The following is an 18,624-nucleotide window of genomic DNA, read 5'->3' as shown; positions in this document are numbered from 1 at the left end:
GAAGGTGCCAGTCATGTGTAATGTCATATGTACTGTCATGTTATTAGTACAGGGAAGGTGTCAGTCATGTGTAATGTCATATGTACTGTCATGTTATTAGTACAGGGAAGGTGTCAGTCATGTGTAATGTCATATGTACTGTCATGTTATTAGTACAGGGAATGTGCCAGTCATGTATAATGTCATAAGTACTGTCATGTTATTAGTACAGGGAAGGTGCCAGTCATGTGTAATGTCATATGTACTGTCATGTTATTAGTACAGGGAAGGTGCCAGTCATGTGCAATGTCATATGTACTGTCATGTTATTAGTACAGGGAAGGTGCAAGTCATGTATAATGTCATATGTACTGTCATGTTATTAGTACAGGGAAGGTGCCAGTCATGTGTAATGTCATATGTACTGTCATGTTATTAGTACAGGGAAGGTGCAAGTCATGTGTAATGTCATATGTACTGTCATGTTATTAGTACAGGGAAGGTGCCAGTCATGTGCAATGTCATTAAGGGATTAAATGCTTACCGGATCCTTCTTCACAGAGGAGAGGATTTAACATAACTTAATTAAATAACTATGTACATGAGAATGTAGTGCGAAATAACCACAGACAAACTTTTATGGGAAAAATTTTGTGACCGTCACAGGCCATAAAATTTTATTAACCTAACAAACTAGATAGAACTGATAGAACTGAAAATATATATGGCGGCATAGAGATCAGATACCCAGAACAGCAGGAGATCACCGGCCCAACGGGAACAGCAGCAGAGGGTTCTCTGCCCAAAGGAGATGACGCTGAGGGGTTGCAGAGATCACGTGACCATCCCTCAAAAGGGAGGAAGGAGGGTTACCGTCACGTGCACGTGAGGGCCTACCCTCCTCCCCGGAAGTCTGGCCATCACTCACCCCTAGCGACCTTCTCCTGCGCAACCGGACCGAGGATCTCCCGCCGCCAGGGTGAAAGAAGATCTTCCACCTAGATAAGGATTCCCTGTTACCAAGCCGTGTAAACCGCATAACAGGGAGAGGAGATCCATATCCTACAGTAATGGCTTATTGGGCCTAGGGTGAGTAGCCATAGCCCTGCCATTAAGGTGCCGTCGAAAATACACATCATTAAAACATTACAAAAGGGGAAGGGAGGGAGGGAAAAAACTGCTTCAGCCAGGATCCGGAGAAGAAGAGGAAGTTGCAAGGGAGAACTTGGCTTATCTACTGGTAAGGAGGGGCCTACCCTAAATTGCAACAATGTTGCACCCAGCACCTTCCCTCTCTCTTCTAACCCACTCTCCTACAGCCTTAACCCTTAGACTGCTCCAGGCTTATACTAAGCCCTACACTGCATTAAGGGATTAAATGCTTACCGGATCCTTCTTCACAGAGGAGAGGATTTAACATAACTTAATTAAATAACTATGTACATGAGAATGTAGTGCGAAATAACCACAGACAAACTTTTATGGGAAAAATTTTGTGACCGTCACAGGCCATAAAATTTTATTAACCTAACAAACTAGATAGAACTGATAGAACTGAAAATATATATGGCGGCATAGAGATCAGATACCCAGAACAGCAGGAGATCACCGGCCCAACGGGAACAGCAGCAGAGGGTTCTCTGCCCAAAGGAGATGACGCTGAGGGGTTGCAGAGATCACGTGACCATCCCTCAAAAGGGAGGAAGGAGGGTTACCGTCACGTGCACGTGAGGGCCTACCCTCCTCCCCGGAAGTCTGGCCATCACTCACCCCTAGCGACCTTCTCCTGCGCAACCGGACCGAGGATCTCCCGCCACAAGGAAGCATTTTAATGGTACCCTTGCCGCCAACCCACAACCCGATTTACAGGAGGGGTAACAGAGCTCTCTGAATGTCCCCTATGAATAAATCCAGCCCCACATCAGAAAGGTGAACTTTATCCCTTCTATATAGCTCGGTTCTATCAGCCGAAATGGCTTCGTGCCGTACCACGAAGCCACCTGACCCAGTGACGGTTTTCGCTACAGACGCATTGATCTTCTTCCTAACCCGGTATGCCGCCGTATGGGCCGACATATGCCTCCAGTGGAGACGGGGTATTATATGGGACCACCCTATCATGACCCCCGGGATGCGTACTCTTAGCCACCCAATGTCTGCCTGCATAACCTTAATCAACTGTAAAACTGGTATGGCCCCCACATCGTTACCCCCTAGGTGAAGAATAATAATGTGAGGCTTCCCCCAGCGTACCAGGGCCTCGGATATGGTTCCTGCTAATTGGGGCCAGCACATCCCCCTATCACCCAACCACCTAACGGATGCCTTGTTGGTAGGGAGACCTAGGGATTGGCCAAATGGGAGGGACGCACAGCGTAGGGAGGCCCAGTGGACAAAGGAGTGGCCCACAATCCAGATTCGCTTCACCCCGGGGGTAGTGCCTGTGGAGACAAACATTTTAGTATCCTGAATTAACATCTAAACATTAAACAATTGGACGGACATAGGTTCTGAAACAATTGGACCGCCAACGCCCAATACGTTTTATGTCCTCGCACGAGGAGCCCGCTTGCGCAGCGTTAGTCGCGGCCCCTATGCGAAAAGAGTGCGGGGCAAGTCTGCTAGCGTCCAGCCCCGCCTGGACTGCCGCCAATTTTAGGACCCTACCGAACTGAAATTTGGAAAGGGATCTGCCGTCCGCATGGACCAGGAATTGCCCCGGGCCAGGCGGCCTTTGAGCCAGGTAAAGATTAACGCAGTTAACCGGGCAGCATGCGCTGTTCACCTGAGGGTGAACGGGGATCCAGGTTCCCTTACCCTCCTGATCTGTCTTTGATCGCGGCAGAAAAAGAAGTAAGGAATCAGGGGCAGCTCTAACATGTTGCAATTGTATACCTGCCCCAGACGCCTGCTTGGAGGGTGCTACTACCTCACTAACTCTAAGAGCGGCGGCAAAGGCCAGATTAAACGCAGTTTTGAAGAGTAGGGCTTCAAAATCTGATCTACAGACCACGTCGAGCGCCAAGAGCAAACGCTCCAGGCGGTCGCGGGTGATGGGTTCGCGCGTGTCTATTTTCCGCTGCTGCGATCTGCCCCAACCCTTGATCACCTGCCTAATAAAAAAGGAATTGGTTGGGTCAGGAATGGCTAATGCCCTATAGAAAAATGAGAGGGCGGCCAATTTGGACTGTATTGCCCCCTGACGGGCCCCAGAGGCATGCAAACTCACCAGCCAATCATGTAAGTTGTCCCTAGACCCCTGAGCAGCGTCGGCTCCCCTGGACGCACAGAAATCGTCCCATTCAGACCACATGCGGGCATAGGCGTGCCAAGTGGATGGTGCTAAGGAGGAGCGGACCAACGGCAGTAAGGCTATCCAGGAAGGACGAGCTGCCAAAGGAAATCAGGACAGCGTAAGCCCACGGCTGCAGCTGTGGGGGCTAACTTGCGAAATGTCGCCCATTCGAATCGTGACAGGGCGTCAGCTACAACATTGTCGACGCCCGGGACATGACGGGCCTGGAACTGGATGTTAAGGTCCAGACAGCGCAACACCAGGTGGCGCAGCAAGGTAATGACCTTTGCTGAGGTGGCTGACAAGTTATTGATCGCAAAGACCACACTGATGTTGTCTGTCCAGAACACAACAGTCCTGTTCGACAACTTCCCACCCCACAGCTCGACCGCCAAGACCACGGGGAATAGCTCCAGGAGAGTCAGGTTTCGAGTAAGGCCCGCCGGGGCCCAGGACTCCGGCCAGGGCTCCGCGCTCCACTCTCCCTGGAAATAGGCCCCGTAACCGTGCGATCCAGCTGCGTCAGTGAAAAGGTGCAGTAACTGGCTAGACATGGGAGGGGTACGCCAGACCCGAATCCCGTTAAATCGCGTGAGAAACTGTTCCCAGACTACCAGGTCAGCCAGCAATTCACTCCCTAGGGTTATCTTTGATTTCGGGTTTGACCTACCACTAAGCTGTCTTTCCAGTCTACGGTTAAAAACCCGACCCATGGGGATAACTCTGCAAGCGAAATTAAGCAAACCTAACAGGGATTGTAACTGTTTCAGGGAAATAACTGCATTAGAGACTGCCGCTCTGACCGCCTCAAGCATGCCCTGAACTTTATCAGGTGGCAACCTACAGAGCCGAGCCTGGGTGTCGATTTCGATTCCCAGGAAAACTAAACAGGACGCGGGGCCTTGCGTTTTGTCCTCTGCTAGGGGCACCCCGAAATGTCTCATGACGCTGCGCATGATGTTCATTGTGGATAAACAATCATCGGAGCCTGCTCTCCCTACAATGAGAAAATCGTCCAGGTAGTGTGCTATGGGATCGCTGCCCACTTCTGAAGCTACGACCCAATGAAGGAAACTACTGAACGCCTCAAACAAGGCGCATGACAAAGAGCAGCCCATGGGCAGGCAGCGATCCACGTAGTACACACCTGCAAACTTACAACCCATTAGATGGAAAACTGAGGGGTGGAGTGGAAGAAGCCTAAATGCCGACTCAATGTCTAGTTTCGCCAATAGAGCACCATGACCCGCCCTCCTGACCAGGTCTAGTGCGCTATCAAAGGATTGATAGCGCACCGAGCTGAGTTGGGGGTCAATGGCATCATTGACTGAGCTACCCTTTGGGTACGACAGGTGCTGAATGAGGCGAAACTTCCCTGGCTCTTTCTTGGGAACCACCCCCAACGGGGAAATGACCAAATCAGGTAAAGGTGGGGCAGCAAAGGGGCCCGCCATTCGCCCTAAAGTCACTTCTTTATTAATTTTATCCCTCACCACTTGGGGGTGTTGGTATGCTGAAATAAGGTTCCTATTAAATCTCTTACCCTTGATTTGCCTAAATGTGGGGATATGAAAACCAAATGAAAAACCCTCCCATAACATACGTGCCGCCGCCTGGTCTGGGTAAGCCCACAACCATGGTGCCATGGCATGTACATTAATTGGCGTTTCCGCCTTTCTGGCCCAAGTTTGCTGAAGGGGGCTTATTGGTCTGGTCCCTTCGCTTGATGCAGTCACTGCCAGGGTGTGGACCAGAGCAGTACCTGCAGACATGTCTGAAGGTGCATGCGCTACCCTTTTCGCATTTTTTGTCCTGGAAGGGCCAGCAGGTTCCCCCCCGTTTCCTGCTTCTGGTATTGCGAAAGGACTGCTGCGCTGATTGCTGAGTTGAAGTTGCAGCAGCGGGTGCACCCCCTTTTGGGTCCATTCGCTGCCACAACTGGTTGTCAGTAGAGTCAAAAGTCAGGGAAGGATTTCCTGCCATTTTCCTCCTGAACTCAGCATCATATTCCCTCCACACACCTTCACTGTGATTACGCTGAATCCAGTGAATAGTGTCCGTGTATTTTAGGATAGGCAAACTCTGGGAGGGGTACTTTTCGATATAACAGGAGGAAAAAACCCTGAAGCACTGGAGCCACTCATCAAAAGTGTCTGGGCGTTTAAATTTTTTAGGCCCTGTTCCCTCATCGCTCCTCTCTCTCTGCCTATACGCCTCCACCGAAAGGTCAAAGATATTAACATATTTTCCACGGTGGATTCTACTGACCACCTTTTTGCGCAGGTGTCTATGCAATGAGTATATTTTTCCTGGGCTTGCGTCCCCGTAAAGGGCTGCTCGCCTTTCGGAGATGGCCCTGGTAGGGAGAGGTTCAGCTGGCACCTCTGTAGATGGGGTTTGCGGGGCGTTGTTACTGGCGCTGTCCTGCTTAGTATCTGGCTTGACCCCCCTCTTTAAAATTTTCTTAATCATTCTAAACATTTTCTTCTGACCTGCCCCTTGTAAACCCAAGGAAGAGTCAGTCTCAGACCCTGAGTCAGAAGAGGATGAGTCAGAGGAAGAATGGTCATTGTGTGTAAATAAAGCATTCTCACCGTGACTAATGGCAGGAGGTCCCTGACCCATGCTGGAAACGGGCTGGCCTGCTGGCTGGTTTTGGAGGGCGAGTCCTGAAGACCCTTGCTGTGCAGTGGAAGTGGTGGCTGCTGCTCCTGCTGTAATGCTGCTTGGAACTTCTGCATCCGCCCCACTCATGACTGTGGCAGTGTTGGTCCGTGTTTTTGCTGCACTTTGTGATCCAATTGCCCCCTGCAAAAGAGAAAGAATTTGGCGAGCACTTTGCCCAATGGATGTGTCTGGATTATCAGTAGCAAGGGGTGGATGAGCTATATGAAGTGGTGTATGAAATCCCTGACTCACTGACTGTCCATTCGCAGATGTCTGAGCATTCACACCCTGCTGGTCTACAATAGGGTTATGGCATGCCTGGCTTATTGATTGTGCATGGTTTAATGAGTGTGCATGAGCGCCCTGCGTGGCTGCAATGGGGGAGTGGATACCCTGATCAAGGGGTTGTACTCCTTGTATGCCTAACATAATGGGATGTTGTAGCTGGCTTAAAGATTGCCCATTCGCATTATGTATGCCAACCAGGGGTGTATTATATCCCTGAGGAGCTGCTTGTACGTTCACACCATTCAAAGCCGCATTCACACCAATGGGGGATGGTAAATGATGAGACGGTAAATGATGCTCAATGTTTTGATTAACATGCATACTTTGCACATTGCCTTGATTCACATGCAGGCTATTATTAGACACAATATCATGCGGCTGAGCGGCCGCTTGCACTAAACCACTATCAGCCCTGTGTGGGTTAATAACATCGGGAGCGGCCTGCTGAACGGCATTTGCGTTATGTCCCATTTGTATAAACTGTAATGGCCTCATTGCCCTGGAAGGGTTAACTCTGCGTGTCCCCCTACCCCTATCACTGGCTATCTGCCTGGTACTACCTCTTATGATGGAGCGACCCCTTTGATGCCCCTGAGGATTAACGTTCAAATTTGCCGTTCGCTTGCGCAGTTTGCTTGCGCTGTTAATGCCCCTCTGACCCCCCACTGATAACCCGCCAACGGCCAAGGACGGCTCTCGGTGCTCACCTGCGAGTGGCGTTGCCCCGGGAGCCGATGTCCTTGTGACCGCGCGGGAATCTGCCAAGCCGGAAGTGCCGATGTCCGCTTCCGGTGACGTCACTAACATGGCGTTGACACCGGAAGTCGGACCCGGACCACGCGGCTGGCGAAGGAGATCGCTAGGCCCCGGGGGGAGCAGCATAGGCCCTGGGATGGCATGGGCCTCGGGTATGGTGCGACCAGGGGCAAGTCCGGGTGTTGAGGGCTGAGGGGCCGTTACAGGGGCCATGTTCCGGCCGGGCTGGGGACCGCGTGTTGCCACGTGTGGTGCCTCAATGAGAGGTGTGAAAGGGCGATGCCTGCTGGGGGTAGTTAAAGCAGGATCCGGATCCTGACTAGAAGGATCAGGAGGGAAAACAGCTGGTGTCACACTGGGCCCTGGGGAGGCTGCAGCCATAGCGGATATTATGTTTTTCAATAGGTCAGAAACTGCTGACATAGCAGCAGGGGGTACAGCACTTAAAAATGAGGCCTGTACACTATCAAGGGGTAAATTAGCCTGCTGGGTCTGCAATGCTTGAGGTCTGGGGGATTCCTGAGCTAACTCAATATCAATAGGTCCCTGCTCTTCCACATTATGAACCTGGGCTGACACAACAGTAGTATATTGAGTTGGGGGAATGATATCTAAATCCTCCTCAGAAATAGATTGAACACTTATCTTTATTTTTTCTTTTGCAGGTGCAGGAGGTTCCTGTTCCGACTGGTAACGTCTGGGAGGCAGAGTGGAACGCCTGGAACGATGCATAGCTGCACTGGTGATGACAGAACTGCTAAGAAAAAACTGCTTCAGCCAGGATCCGGAGAAGAAGAGGAAGTTGCAAGGGAGAACTTGGCTTATCTACTGGTAAGGAGGGGCCTACCCTAAATTGCAACAATGTTGCACCCAGCACCTTCCCTCTCTCTTCTAACCCACTCTCCTACAGCCTTAACCCTTAGACTGCTCCAGGCTTATACTAAGCCCTACACTGCATATGTACTGTCATGTTATTAGTACAGGGAAGGTGCAAGTCATGTATAATGTCATATGTACTGTCATGTTATTAGTACAGGGAAGGTGCCAGTCATGTATAATGTCATAAGTACTGTCATGTTATTAGTACAGGGAAGGTGCCAGTCATGTGTAATGTCATATGTACTGTCATGTTATTAGTACAGGGAAGGTGTCAGTCATGTGTAATGTCATATGTACTGTCATGTTATTAGTACAGGGAAGGTGCCAGTCATGTATAATGTCATAAGTACTGTCATGTTATTAGTACAGGGAAGGTGCCAGTCATGTATAATGTCATAAGTACTGTCATGTTATTAGTACAGGGAAGGTGCCAGTCATGTGTAATGTCATATGTACTGTCATGTTATTAGTACAGGGAAGGTGCCAGTCATGTGCAATGTCATATGTACTGTCATGTTATTAGTACAGGGAAGGTGCAAGTCATGTATAATGTCATATGTACTGTCATGTTATTAGTACAGGGAAGGTGCCAGTCATGTATAATGTCATAAGTACTGTCATGTTATTAGTACAGGGAAGGTGCCAGTCATGTGTAATGTCATAAGTACTGTCATGTTATTAGTACAGGGAAGGTGTCAGTCATGTGTAATGTCATATGTACTGTCATGTTATTAGTACAGGGAAGGTGTCAGTCATGTGTAATGTCATATGTACTGTCATGTTATTAGTACAGGGAAGGTGCCAGTCATGTGTAATGTCATATGTACTGTCATGTTATTAGTACAGGGAAGGTGTCAGTCATGTGTAATGTCATATGTACTGTCATGTTATTAGTACAGGGAAGGTGTCAGTCATGTGTTATGTCATATGTACTGTCATGTTATTAGTACAGGGAAGGTGCCAGTCATGTATAATGTCATGTTATTAGTACAGGGAAGGTGCCAGTCATGTATAATGTCATGTTATTAGTACAGGGAAGGTGCCAGTCATGTGTAATGTCATATGTACTGTCATGTTATTAGTACAGGGAAGGTGTCAGTCATGTGTAATGTCATATGTACTGTCATGTTATTAGTACAGGGAAGGTGCCAGTCATGTATAATGTCATAAGTACTGTCATGTTATTAGTACAGGGAAGGTGCCAGTCATGTGTAATGTCATATGTACTGTCATGTTATTAGTACAGGGAAGGTGTCAGTCATGTGTAATGTCATATGTACTGTCATGTTATTAGTACAGGGAAGGTGCCAGTCATGTATAATGTCATATGTACTGTCATGTTATTAGTCTTTTCCCTCCCACCCTGGATCATGGTTGGCGGCATGATTTCTACGGCTGCCATTTAGGGCGGTTATTTCAGTTCACCATAACACCCCTTGGCGAAGTTAGTTTTACTTGAGCCATTCTTCTTCTGTCCAGGGCCAGTAGTTTTAAGCTTCCCTTGCTAGGCAATCGGCACCAAACGGCAGGTACCAGCAGGGCACCCATGGGTTGAAGTGCGGGAGGTCATGGCCTGTTCCATTTGCAGATAGAGAGGTTGGGGTGGAGTAATGACCGGACGGCAAAGGCCGGGCAACGCCTTAGGTAATTCCGAGGAGCCACACCTTAGTTTTTGGTTCTTTGCAACTCCCGACAACCTCATTGCCTCTATCCCCAGCGGAGTGTTCCTTCGCTGCTGCCCTTGGCCATTGACCTCCTGTCGAGTTGAGGCTAATTTAGATCTCACTTGCCGCCATCCAAGTTTGTAGCCGATTTTACGGTTGTATGTTTAAAGTTGTATATAAATAAAATTGCCAGCAATGGTTTTACCCGCCACTCTCGTGTCAGTATTTTTATTCATAGTTGTAGCATAAGGTTAAGTTATTATGTTATATATGTCCACCTTATCTGGTAGCAACCAGCTAGGCCTTTTACCCTTATGTCATATGTACTGTCATGTTATTAGTACAGGGAAGGTGTTAGTCATGTATAATGTCATATGTACTGTCATGTTATTAGTACAGGGAATGTGTCAGTCATGTGTTATGTCATATGTACTGTCATGTTATTAGTACAGGGAATGTGTCAGTCATGTGTTATGTCATATGTACTGTCATGTTATTAGTACAGGGAAGGTGCCAGTCATGTGTAATGTCATATGTACTGTCATGTTATTAGTACAGGGAAGGTGTCAGTCATGTGTAATGTCATATGTACTGTCATGTTATTAGTACAGGGAAGGTGTCAGTCATGTGTAATGTCATATGTACTGTCATGTTATTAGTACAGGGAATGTGTCAGTCATGTGTTATGTCATATGTACTGTCATGTTATTAGTACAGGGAATGTGTCAGTCATGTGTTATGTCATATGTACTGTCATGTTATTAGTACAGGGAAGGTGCCAGTCATGTGTAATGTCATATGTACTGTCATGTTATTAGTACAGGGAAGGTGTCAGTCATGTGTAATGTCATATGTACTGTCATGTTATTAGTACAGGGAAGGTGCCAGTCATGTGTAATGTCATATGTACTGTCATTTTATTAGTACAGGGAAGGTGTCAGTCATGTGTAATGTCATATGTACTGTCATGTTATTAGTACAGGGAAGGTGTCAGTCATGTGTTATGTCATATGTACTGTCATGTTATTAGTACAGGGAAGGTGCCAGTCATGTATAATGTCATGTTATTAGTACAGGGAAGGTGTCAGTCATGTGTATTGTCATATGTACTGTCATGTTATTAGTACAGGGAAGGTGTCAGTTATGTGTAATGTCATATGTACTGTCATGTTATTAGTACAGAGAAGGTGCCAGTCATGTATAATGTCATATGTACTGTCATGTTATTAGTACAGGGAAGGTGTCAGTCATGTATAATGTCATATGTACTGTCATGTTATTAGTACAGGTAATGTGCCAGTCATGTATAAAGAAAGTGCAGGGCAAATAGCCCGGAGCGTAGCTAAGGGTTAATGCCTGGAGGAGTGAGTGCTGCTGTGTGTGTGTGTGTGTGTGTTAGTTACAATGTTGCATTGTGTTGGGAGGGGTTTACTAACCTTATGAGAAGGATGTGCAGGGATTCTACTTTCTCTTTGTTCCTGTGGACTCCCAGAAGATCTTTCAGCTTAGCAGTTTGCAGCATTTTCCAATGGAAGGCGAATCTGGAGAATGGGAAGAAATGGAGTTAGAAGACGTGGATTGGGTCGCACCATCCCCATCTGGAAATGTCACGGTGGGTCTGGCCCATGGGTCCGGGCTGTGTCTGCCCATTTCTCCCTTAGGGGGGGAGGGTAGCCCAGTCTTATTTTCTTCTCCGACGAGGGAGAATTTAGTGGGGGATGGTGGGCCCGGTCCGGCTTCTCAGCCGGTCGGGTCGGAGTGTAGGCCCCCAAGGGAGGTAGGGCCCGAGGGGCGAGTAGGCGATTCAGGCATAGGGCTTAGGGGGTCCCAGGGGAGCTACGGTTTCTGCTCCGGGGGTCCCGGTGATGTACCGGGGGGTTCTGGAGTAGGCCTTAGGCAGGGGCCTGTAGTTGCGAGGCCTTAAGGGGTCCGTATACCCCTGGGGAGAGTTCCGTTGGCGCGGGTAGTGGGAGCAGTGCGACCTTACCTGCGGCGGTGGTCCTCTGGGGAATCGGTAGCGGCGGCAGTGTCCCTCTTGCAGTCCTTGGCGTCGGTCCTCGCGGGTGCATCGTCGGGTCCGGCGGTACTTCAGGCCCAGGCTTCGGCCTATGGTGCTATGCAGGCCTCCGGTGCGTCGTCCCTCGTGGCATCCAAGATGGCCGCCGCGTCGACTTCCGGTGGCGTCACGCGTCCTTACGTCACTACCGGTGACGTCACTTCCGCTCGCGGCACTCGCAATCTGGCCAGCGAACCGAGCGGATCGTTCCCCCCTGGCTCCGGAGGTAAGAAGGGAGCACCTCGGGGGGGGGGGACCCGCTCCTGGGGGTAAGACTGTTAGGCCCCAGGAGGCTGAGGGGGCGCATGGTGGGCCAGGACAGGGGGCAGCAGCGAGCAGTCATGGGGCAACTGAGAATGTGGAAGCGGGACAGCAAGGCTCATCGGGGGTCACAGCAGGGTGTGCGCACAAGAGCCGCAGCGGGGACCAGTAATAAAGGAGGGGATGCCAAGAGGGCACCCTCCTCGCGCTCACGGCCTACGTTAGGGGGGGGCAAAGCTAAGGCGGCTCCCGCACGCGCCGCGGCCCAAAGTAAAGGAAAATCCCCTGCGGCCAAGACCGCGAATAAGGGGGCCGTCGTAGCGCATAGCTCAGGGAGCGACACCGCAGTAGCGGGGCCCCAGGAACAAGGCCTGCAGGGTATAATGACGCCCAGCAGGACCTCACCGGCACGGTCGGGGCAAATAGCCACAAGGGGGGGCTGTAAAAAGGGGGCATGCTAGCATTAGCGATGGCGCTGGGGAAGGCTTGGAGAGCCCCGGGAGGGGGCAGGTGAGACAGGCTAGGGAATCGAAGTCTCAGGGTCGGAGTAGGACCGTGAGATTTCAAGAGGATTCGGCTAGTGGGCTGGCCACCAGTACGGATGATGATGTGAGTGTGGCATGCGGTGTGAGTGATAGCGACCGGGAAGGTTATCTAGAAGTTGAGGAAGGGGGGGATAGGGAGGAGACGGCTGGCTCTTCGCGAGGTACTCCCCTCTTGGCTTCTATCTTGCAGGTACCCAGGACATCCTCATCCAGCAGGGACATGGCGACTCAGAGTTCTGGAGCTCTCGTGCCTAGGGGAGTAAGCAGCGCTTCTGGACAAGGCCAAGCTACATCGGGTGCTTCCTCTGGTGAGATGCAACTTGGTTTTCCTAGGGGGCGGTGTAATTCTTGCAGCTCTAGTGGGTCAGGTTCGGGGTCTGAGATAGATGGGTCCCTGGGTTTGCACACGAAAGGGCATAGGAGGATGTATAGAATGTTGAGAAAGATGAGTAGGGGCAATCACGTGGATGGCAATGCCAGTAGTGGGGCGCAGTCATCTCAACTCCTAGGGGTTGCTGGGGGGTCACCACAGGCGGTGAACAGAAAGGCAGCGGTACATGGGGATACTTATTCGTGCCAGGTACACAGTTTGCATGCACACCTTAAATCTAAGACTGTGAAGCGTATCCAGGACGGTAAGTATGTGAATATGTTTGAGCTGTCTGCAGAGGCTTTTAAGTTTAAGGAAATGGTGGAGGATGGTACGGGCCCTAAGAAATTTAGGCGGCCTGATACCCTTGAGGAGTGGCATCGGTGTTTCCGGGTCTATGCCACTTGCTACTTGGAGAGGTTTCCCGATCAAGGGACTGCCCTCTTTAAGTATGTCGACACCATCGATGCAATACACAGAAAGTTTGCCGATGGTGCGTGGAGAGAGTACGATATGTTATATCGGAAGAAGAAGGTGGGCAACCCACTGCTTGATTTTATCACGATGGATTTGCATCTCTGGGCGCATCTTGATGCGGAAAGGAGGGCGCAAATGGGCGCCATAGCGGCATCGCATGGGGGGAGGCAGACATTGCGCTTTCGCCGGCGGCAAGGGGGTGTATGCTGGCGGTATCAGGACAAAGTGTGCGAGCGGGGCACATCGTGCACGTTCAAGCACGTCTGCAAGTTCTGCAGCGGTCAACACCCCGGAGCTGATTGCTCCAAGAAGCGAGATACCCAAACTCATCGGTTTGGGGGCAAAGGAGGCGCTGGGAGTAAGGGCGGATTCACCACTTAGGGTCCAGGTCATTGGCAAGTGGTTGCGCAGGTACCTGGATAGGGCGGCTGCTCAGCTTTTGGATAGCGGATTGCGTGAGGGTTTTGTGATCCCGGTAGTTGGCCGGGTGTTGGGAGCCCGAGACAGGAAAAACCTGAAATCGGCTTCCCAATACCCTGAGGCAGTCAGGGAGAAGCTGGGTAAAGAAGTGGCTTTGGGTAGGGTTGCAGGCCCTTTCAGGGAATTGCCACTGCCGGATTTAGTAGTTTCCCCGCTGGGGGTTGTCCCCAAAAAGGAGAAGGGTAAGTTCAGGCTCATACAACACCTCTCTTATCCGAAAGGGCGGTCGGTGAACGACGCTATTCCGGAGGAATTGAGCTCGGTCCACTACCAGTCGTTTGACGAAGCGCTGGCTATGGTCAGGGAATGGGGCCCAGGAGCATTGATGGCGAAATTAGACATAGAATCCGCGTTTAGGCTTCTCCCGATTCACCCATCATCCTTCAGGCTGATGGGGTGTTGGTTTGAAGGGGGTTATTATGTCTACCGTTGTCTGCCCATGGGCTGTTCGATATCCTGCACGTACTTCGAAGCATTCAGTACTTTCCTGCACTGGGCGGTGGTCTCGGTGGCTGGAAGTGAAAGAGTTGCGCACTACTTGGATGGCTTTCTCCTGATAGGGGCGGCCAACTTGCAAGAATGTGCCTCTTTAATGAAAGTCATGAGGTTCATGATGGCCAGGTTTGGGGTTCCTCTGGCAGAGGATAAGATGGAGGGGCCGTGCATGTGCTTGACGTTCCTGGGCATCGAGATTGATTCGGTGGCAGGAGTATGTAGGTTGCCTAAGGAAAAGGTCGCCAAGATATTGGCGACAGTCCGTGCTATGGTTGCAGCACAGACGTGTTCGCTGCGGGAGCTGCAATCGCTCCTTGGTCTCCTTAACTTTGCGGGGAGAGTTATCCCGTGGGGTAGGGTGTTTAGCAAATGGCTAGAGCGGTGTTTGGGTGGAGGTAGGGCTCCGACATCGTGCATTCGCATCACGAGGGATCTCGTGGCAGACTTGCAGATCTGCATGTGTCGAGGGGATCCAATATCTAACCAAGCGCTACATCTGTTCACGGACGCCGCAGGAGCATCCGGGTATGGGGCTTACTTTGAAGGGGCATGGAGTGCAGAGCCCTGGCCGACCGAGTGGACGGCCAGAGGGCTTACACGCAATCTTTGCTTTCTGGAATTGTTTCCTATACTGGTTGCGGTGGAATTGTGGGGTCACCTGTTTAGTAACAGGGCTGTGATTTTCTGGACGGATAATCTCAGCGTGGTGTTTGCGGTTAACAGGCTTTCTGCTTCTTCGCCTGTGGTGGTGCATTATTTGCGACACCTGGTGTTGAGATGTTTGCAATGGAACATTGATTTTAGGGCCCGGCATGTGCCAGGGGTGCAGAATATAGTTGCAGATGCACTGTCTCGCCTCCAGTGGGGGGCATTTAGGGCAGCAGCGCCTGCCGCGGCTCCTAACGGTCTTTCTTGCCCTCTCTTTTTGTGGCAGATGGCGAGGGACTACAGCAGCTGATTCCGTTGTTGCGGGCTTCGTTGGCACCCAGCACATGGTCGGCATATGTAAGGTACTGGAGCGAATGGGTAGGTTTTTGCGACCTACGTGAGTTCCCTTCCTGTGAGGGTGAACAGGGGTTTCTGTTGCGCTGGCTGGCGGACCTGAGAGGTAAGCGAGCAAAAAAGGGGGCGGTAGTCGCGAGGCTATCGGCTGTGGTGTTTTTCTGCAGGCTATACGCCTTTAAAGACGAGTCGTGCTCCTTTCTTGTTAAACAGTTTTTGAGGGGGTGGGGCCGTCTGGAAGTTCCATGACGGGACACAAGGGAGCCCATTACGGCAGAACGGCTGGTAAAATTACTGGAAGTACTGCCAGAGGTATGTTCCTCACCTTTCGAGGCTCGCCTCTTCGGGGCGGCCTTTGGCTTGGCGTTTCATGGTGCATTAAGGGTGGGTGAGTTGGTACCACGAGCCAGAACGGCGGCCACAGGGGGGTCATGCACAGCCATGTCAGGCTGGTGGATGACTCTGTGCTATTGTTCATTCCCAGGTCCAAAACTGACCAGGAGGGCCGGGGAGCTTGGCTTTCCCTGCCGGGGCAGCAGGGTGTTGCCTGTTGCCCCGTGCGGCTAGTGTCATCTTACCTGGAAGTACGGCCAGGAGGCTCCTCCAGGATTCTTATACATGCCAATGGAGACCCGCTGACCAGATACCAGTTTGGAAAGGTCTTAGATAGGGCAGCGCAAAAGGCTGGTCTAGATGGGTCTCGGATTGCTCCACACTCCTTTCGGGTGGGGGCAGCGAAGACGGCAGCAGAGTTGGGTTGGTCCTCTGATCGCATCCGCTCATTAGGGCGGTGGAGGTCGCAGCGGTATAAGTCTTACGTTAGGCCGCTGTATGTTTGAGAACGGGGATCAAGGGTCAAGTATGCAAGAGTTGGGGGGCTTGTGGGGGTGATACCAAAAGGTTATTGGCCAAGGTTGTGAGGATCTGGTCTACTGCAAGCGGGCTAACTCTTGTTTTCTTTGTTTTCAGAAATACGTCCAGGTCCTGTACGGGTGTGGATCGTCGGCCATTCATATGTGCACTGGGCCGCAATTAGAGCTGCAGCCATGCCAGGAGGACAGCAGCTAGGATTTCATTCGTCCAGGGCTGTGTTACGTTAGCTAGGGCGCAGAGGCTTGGCTTGGTCAGATCTGCCTGCATTGCTCCAGACCGCAGCGAAAAGGTGGGGAAAAACCCCACATTCTGATAATTCATGCTGGCGGCAACGATGTGGGGGCCATTCCCACATTGGATCTAATTCGGGCAATGCAGTCAGACCTGAGGCAGTTCAAACTCTGGTATCCAGGTGTCAGAATTGGGTGGTCGAATGTGATCCCTAGATTAAGGTTGAGGCACATGGTGTGTCATAAGGCAGCTTTCCAGGTCAGGAAAAAGATCAATAGGGACCTGAGGAAGCAGGTAGTTGAACTCGAGTGTTTTGTGGTAGAGCACGGGAACATATCGGCAGCCCATAAGGGTTTGTATAGGCAGGATGGGGTTCATTTAGAACCGGCAGGAGTAGATTTGTTCTTGCAGAACATCAGGCAGTAGTTACCAGTGACGTGCAGTGAAGTCAGAGGCTGGTGAGGCACTGGCTATGATACACCCGAAAAAAAAAAACACAGACAGTAAGGCTAGTCACAACCATATTGTTAGAATGACGTGTTTTGCATGTTCTGTTAAAGCCAGTTAGGGAAAGATATGTAGCCTTGATAAGTCAGCAGGGTAGTAAATTGTGGGTTTCTAATACTCAGAGCTAAATTACATGAAAATTGACAAAATAGATAGACACAAAACACAAGCATCTTTGCTTATGATTCAGATTGAGCATGCAATGTTAAACAACTTTCCAATATATTTTAGAACATTTGCTTCTTTCTCTTAGTATCCTTTGTTGAAGAAACATAAATGCAGTACTGGGAGCTAGCTGAACACATCAAGTAAGCCAAAGACAAGAGGCATATATGTGCAGCCACCAATCACCAGCTGCTCCCAGTAGTGCATTGCTGCTCCATAGCCTACCTAGGTAAGCTTTTCAACAACGGATACTGAAAGAAAAAAGCAAATGAGATAACAGAAGTAAAATGTTGTTCAATATTGTATGTTCTATGTGAAACATAAAAGAAATATTTTGTTTTTAATGCTCCTTTAACATTTTAAAACACATCCTTTTTACTGCAGCTATTCTCCAGTAATCAAACTTCATCTATCATTTACCTTATTTAAAGAAGCCAATCTGGTCTTTATTCCTCAGACAACAAGGTCACTGTCATAAAGTTAGTAAAGAGTTTTGCAGCTGTTATCCACTAAAGCCAAATAGGGACAGATATGTAGCAGATTTAGCCTTGAGAAGTCAGCAAGGTGCATTTCATGTTCTGATAATTAGACATTGCTCAACTTTGAGTGCTAAATTACATGATAAAGGGAGCAAAATAAATAATGAAAATATATTGCAAATGAATTAATTATTCAAAACTAAATGCTTTATTAAAAAAATGTCAAGGTTTTTTCCAAGCGAAATTGGACAGGAATGGTAAATAGTTAGACAGTGGTTCAAAGCGGACACAAAGATCTACAGTAAAAAATAATCCTGTTTCAATAATAAAAAAAAACAGTTTTATAACTTTCACCAAGCATTTATTGATAAATTATGAAGACCAGAGGTAGGCTCTAGAGTTAAAGGGACATAAACCCCAAAAATGTTATTTCATGATTTAGAAGATATAGCAAACAGTTTTAAACAACTCAAACAACTTCAAATTTACATCTATTATCTAATTTGCTTCATACTCTTGGTATGCTTTGTTGAAAAGCATACCTAGGTAGCCTCAGGTGGTTGCTCATCATAAAGGTTACCAAGAGAATGAGGCAAAGTTGATAATAGAAGTAAATTGGAAAGTTGTTCAAAACTGTGTGCTCTTTCTGAATCATGAAAGAAACATTTTTTGGTTCCATGTCCCTTTAATGAGGCCTTAGGCAAAGAAAAAATGTGAAGCCCCTAAAGCAGATATGAAAATATGCAAAAATGAACCCAATAAATAGTTTTTGTATGCATATCCCATTTTATAGGCAAGCACTGACAAAATTTCATACAGTTCTGGCTCACAACATTTTGAATTCTTCTATTTAACTATATAAAAAATGAGGAATAAACTTGCAGTGGTTTGACTGTATATTTAGACATTTATCCTACTCACTAATTAAAGGTATAGAGTTTCTCCCTCAGTCCCTAACTAGTGTGTTAACTGACAGCCTTCCTGCTGGAGCTGTCTGTGTAAATAATATGCTTTATGTAGTACTATCTGCTAACTACAAGCATAAAAAACAGTGCAGGAGGATTTTTTTTATCATTCTGAAAACAAAACAAGGTTTTAAATAAATCAGAAAAAAATACTTTGCATTAGCTATGCATTAAACTACTTTTAATCAGT

The 18,624-nt window shown here is 49.1% G+C and overlaps 1 protein-coding gene across 3 annotated transcripts; it reads right to left on the bottom strand.

Moving 5' to 3' along the window:
* Window positions 1–614: 614 nt before the first annotated feature.
* Window positions 615–7,892, bottom strand: LOC128664301 (uncharacterized). Of its 3 annotated transcripts, XM_053719140.1 has the most exons (3): window positions 5,869–7,888; window positions 3,209–3,369; window positions 2,260–2,420 (listed from the first exon to the last, which is right to left on the bottom strand). In XM_053719140.1, exons 1-3 carry the CDS (start codon window positions 7,715–7,717, stop codon window positions 2,403–2,405), a joined length of 2,028 nt encoding a protein of 675 aa, XP_053575115.1. In that variant the 5' UTR covers window positions 7,718–7,888; the 3' UTR covers window positions 2,260–2,402. The 3 variants fall into 3 exon arrangements, with proteins under 3 accessions (XP_053575113.1, XP_053575115.1, XP_053575112.1); XM_053719138.1 differs by lacking the exon at window positions 3,209–3,369 and having other exon boundaries at window positions 615–2,420; window positions 5,869–7,883; XM_053719137.1 differs by having other exon boundaries at window positions 2,281–3,369; window positions 5,869–7,892.
* Between the last annotated feature and the right edge of the window lie 10,732 nt (window positions 7,893–18,624).

The sequence above is a fragment of the Bombina bombina genome, chromosome 6 (assembly GCF_027579735.1).
Source record: "Bombina bombina isolate aBomBom1 chromosome 6, aBomBom1.pri, whole genome shotgun sequence".
NCBI classification, from domain to species: Eukaryota; Metazoa; Chordata; class Amphibia; order Anura; family Bombinatoridae; genus Bombina; species Bombina bombina.
The sequence above is the reverse complement of the archived record's forward strand: the minus strand, read 5'-3'. Positions and strand labels throughout refer to the sequence as shown.

Excerpts from the sequence above, each read along its gene's own strand:
- LOC128664301 (XM_053719137.1), bottom strand. The coding sequence starts at position 7,717 with ATGCATCGTTCCAGGCGTTCCACTCTGCCTCCCAGACGTTACCAGTCG. Across the intron at positions 3,370-5,868 it reads ACCTCCTGCCATTAGTCACG|CTCGTCCTTCCTGGATAGCC; the intron begins GTGAGAATGCTT and ends TTCCTTTGGCAG.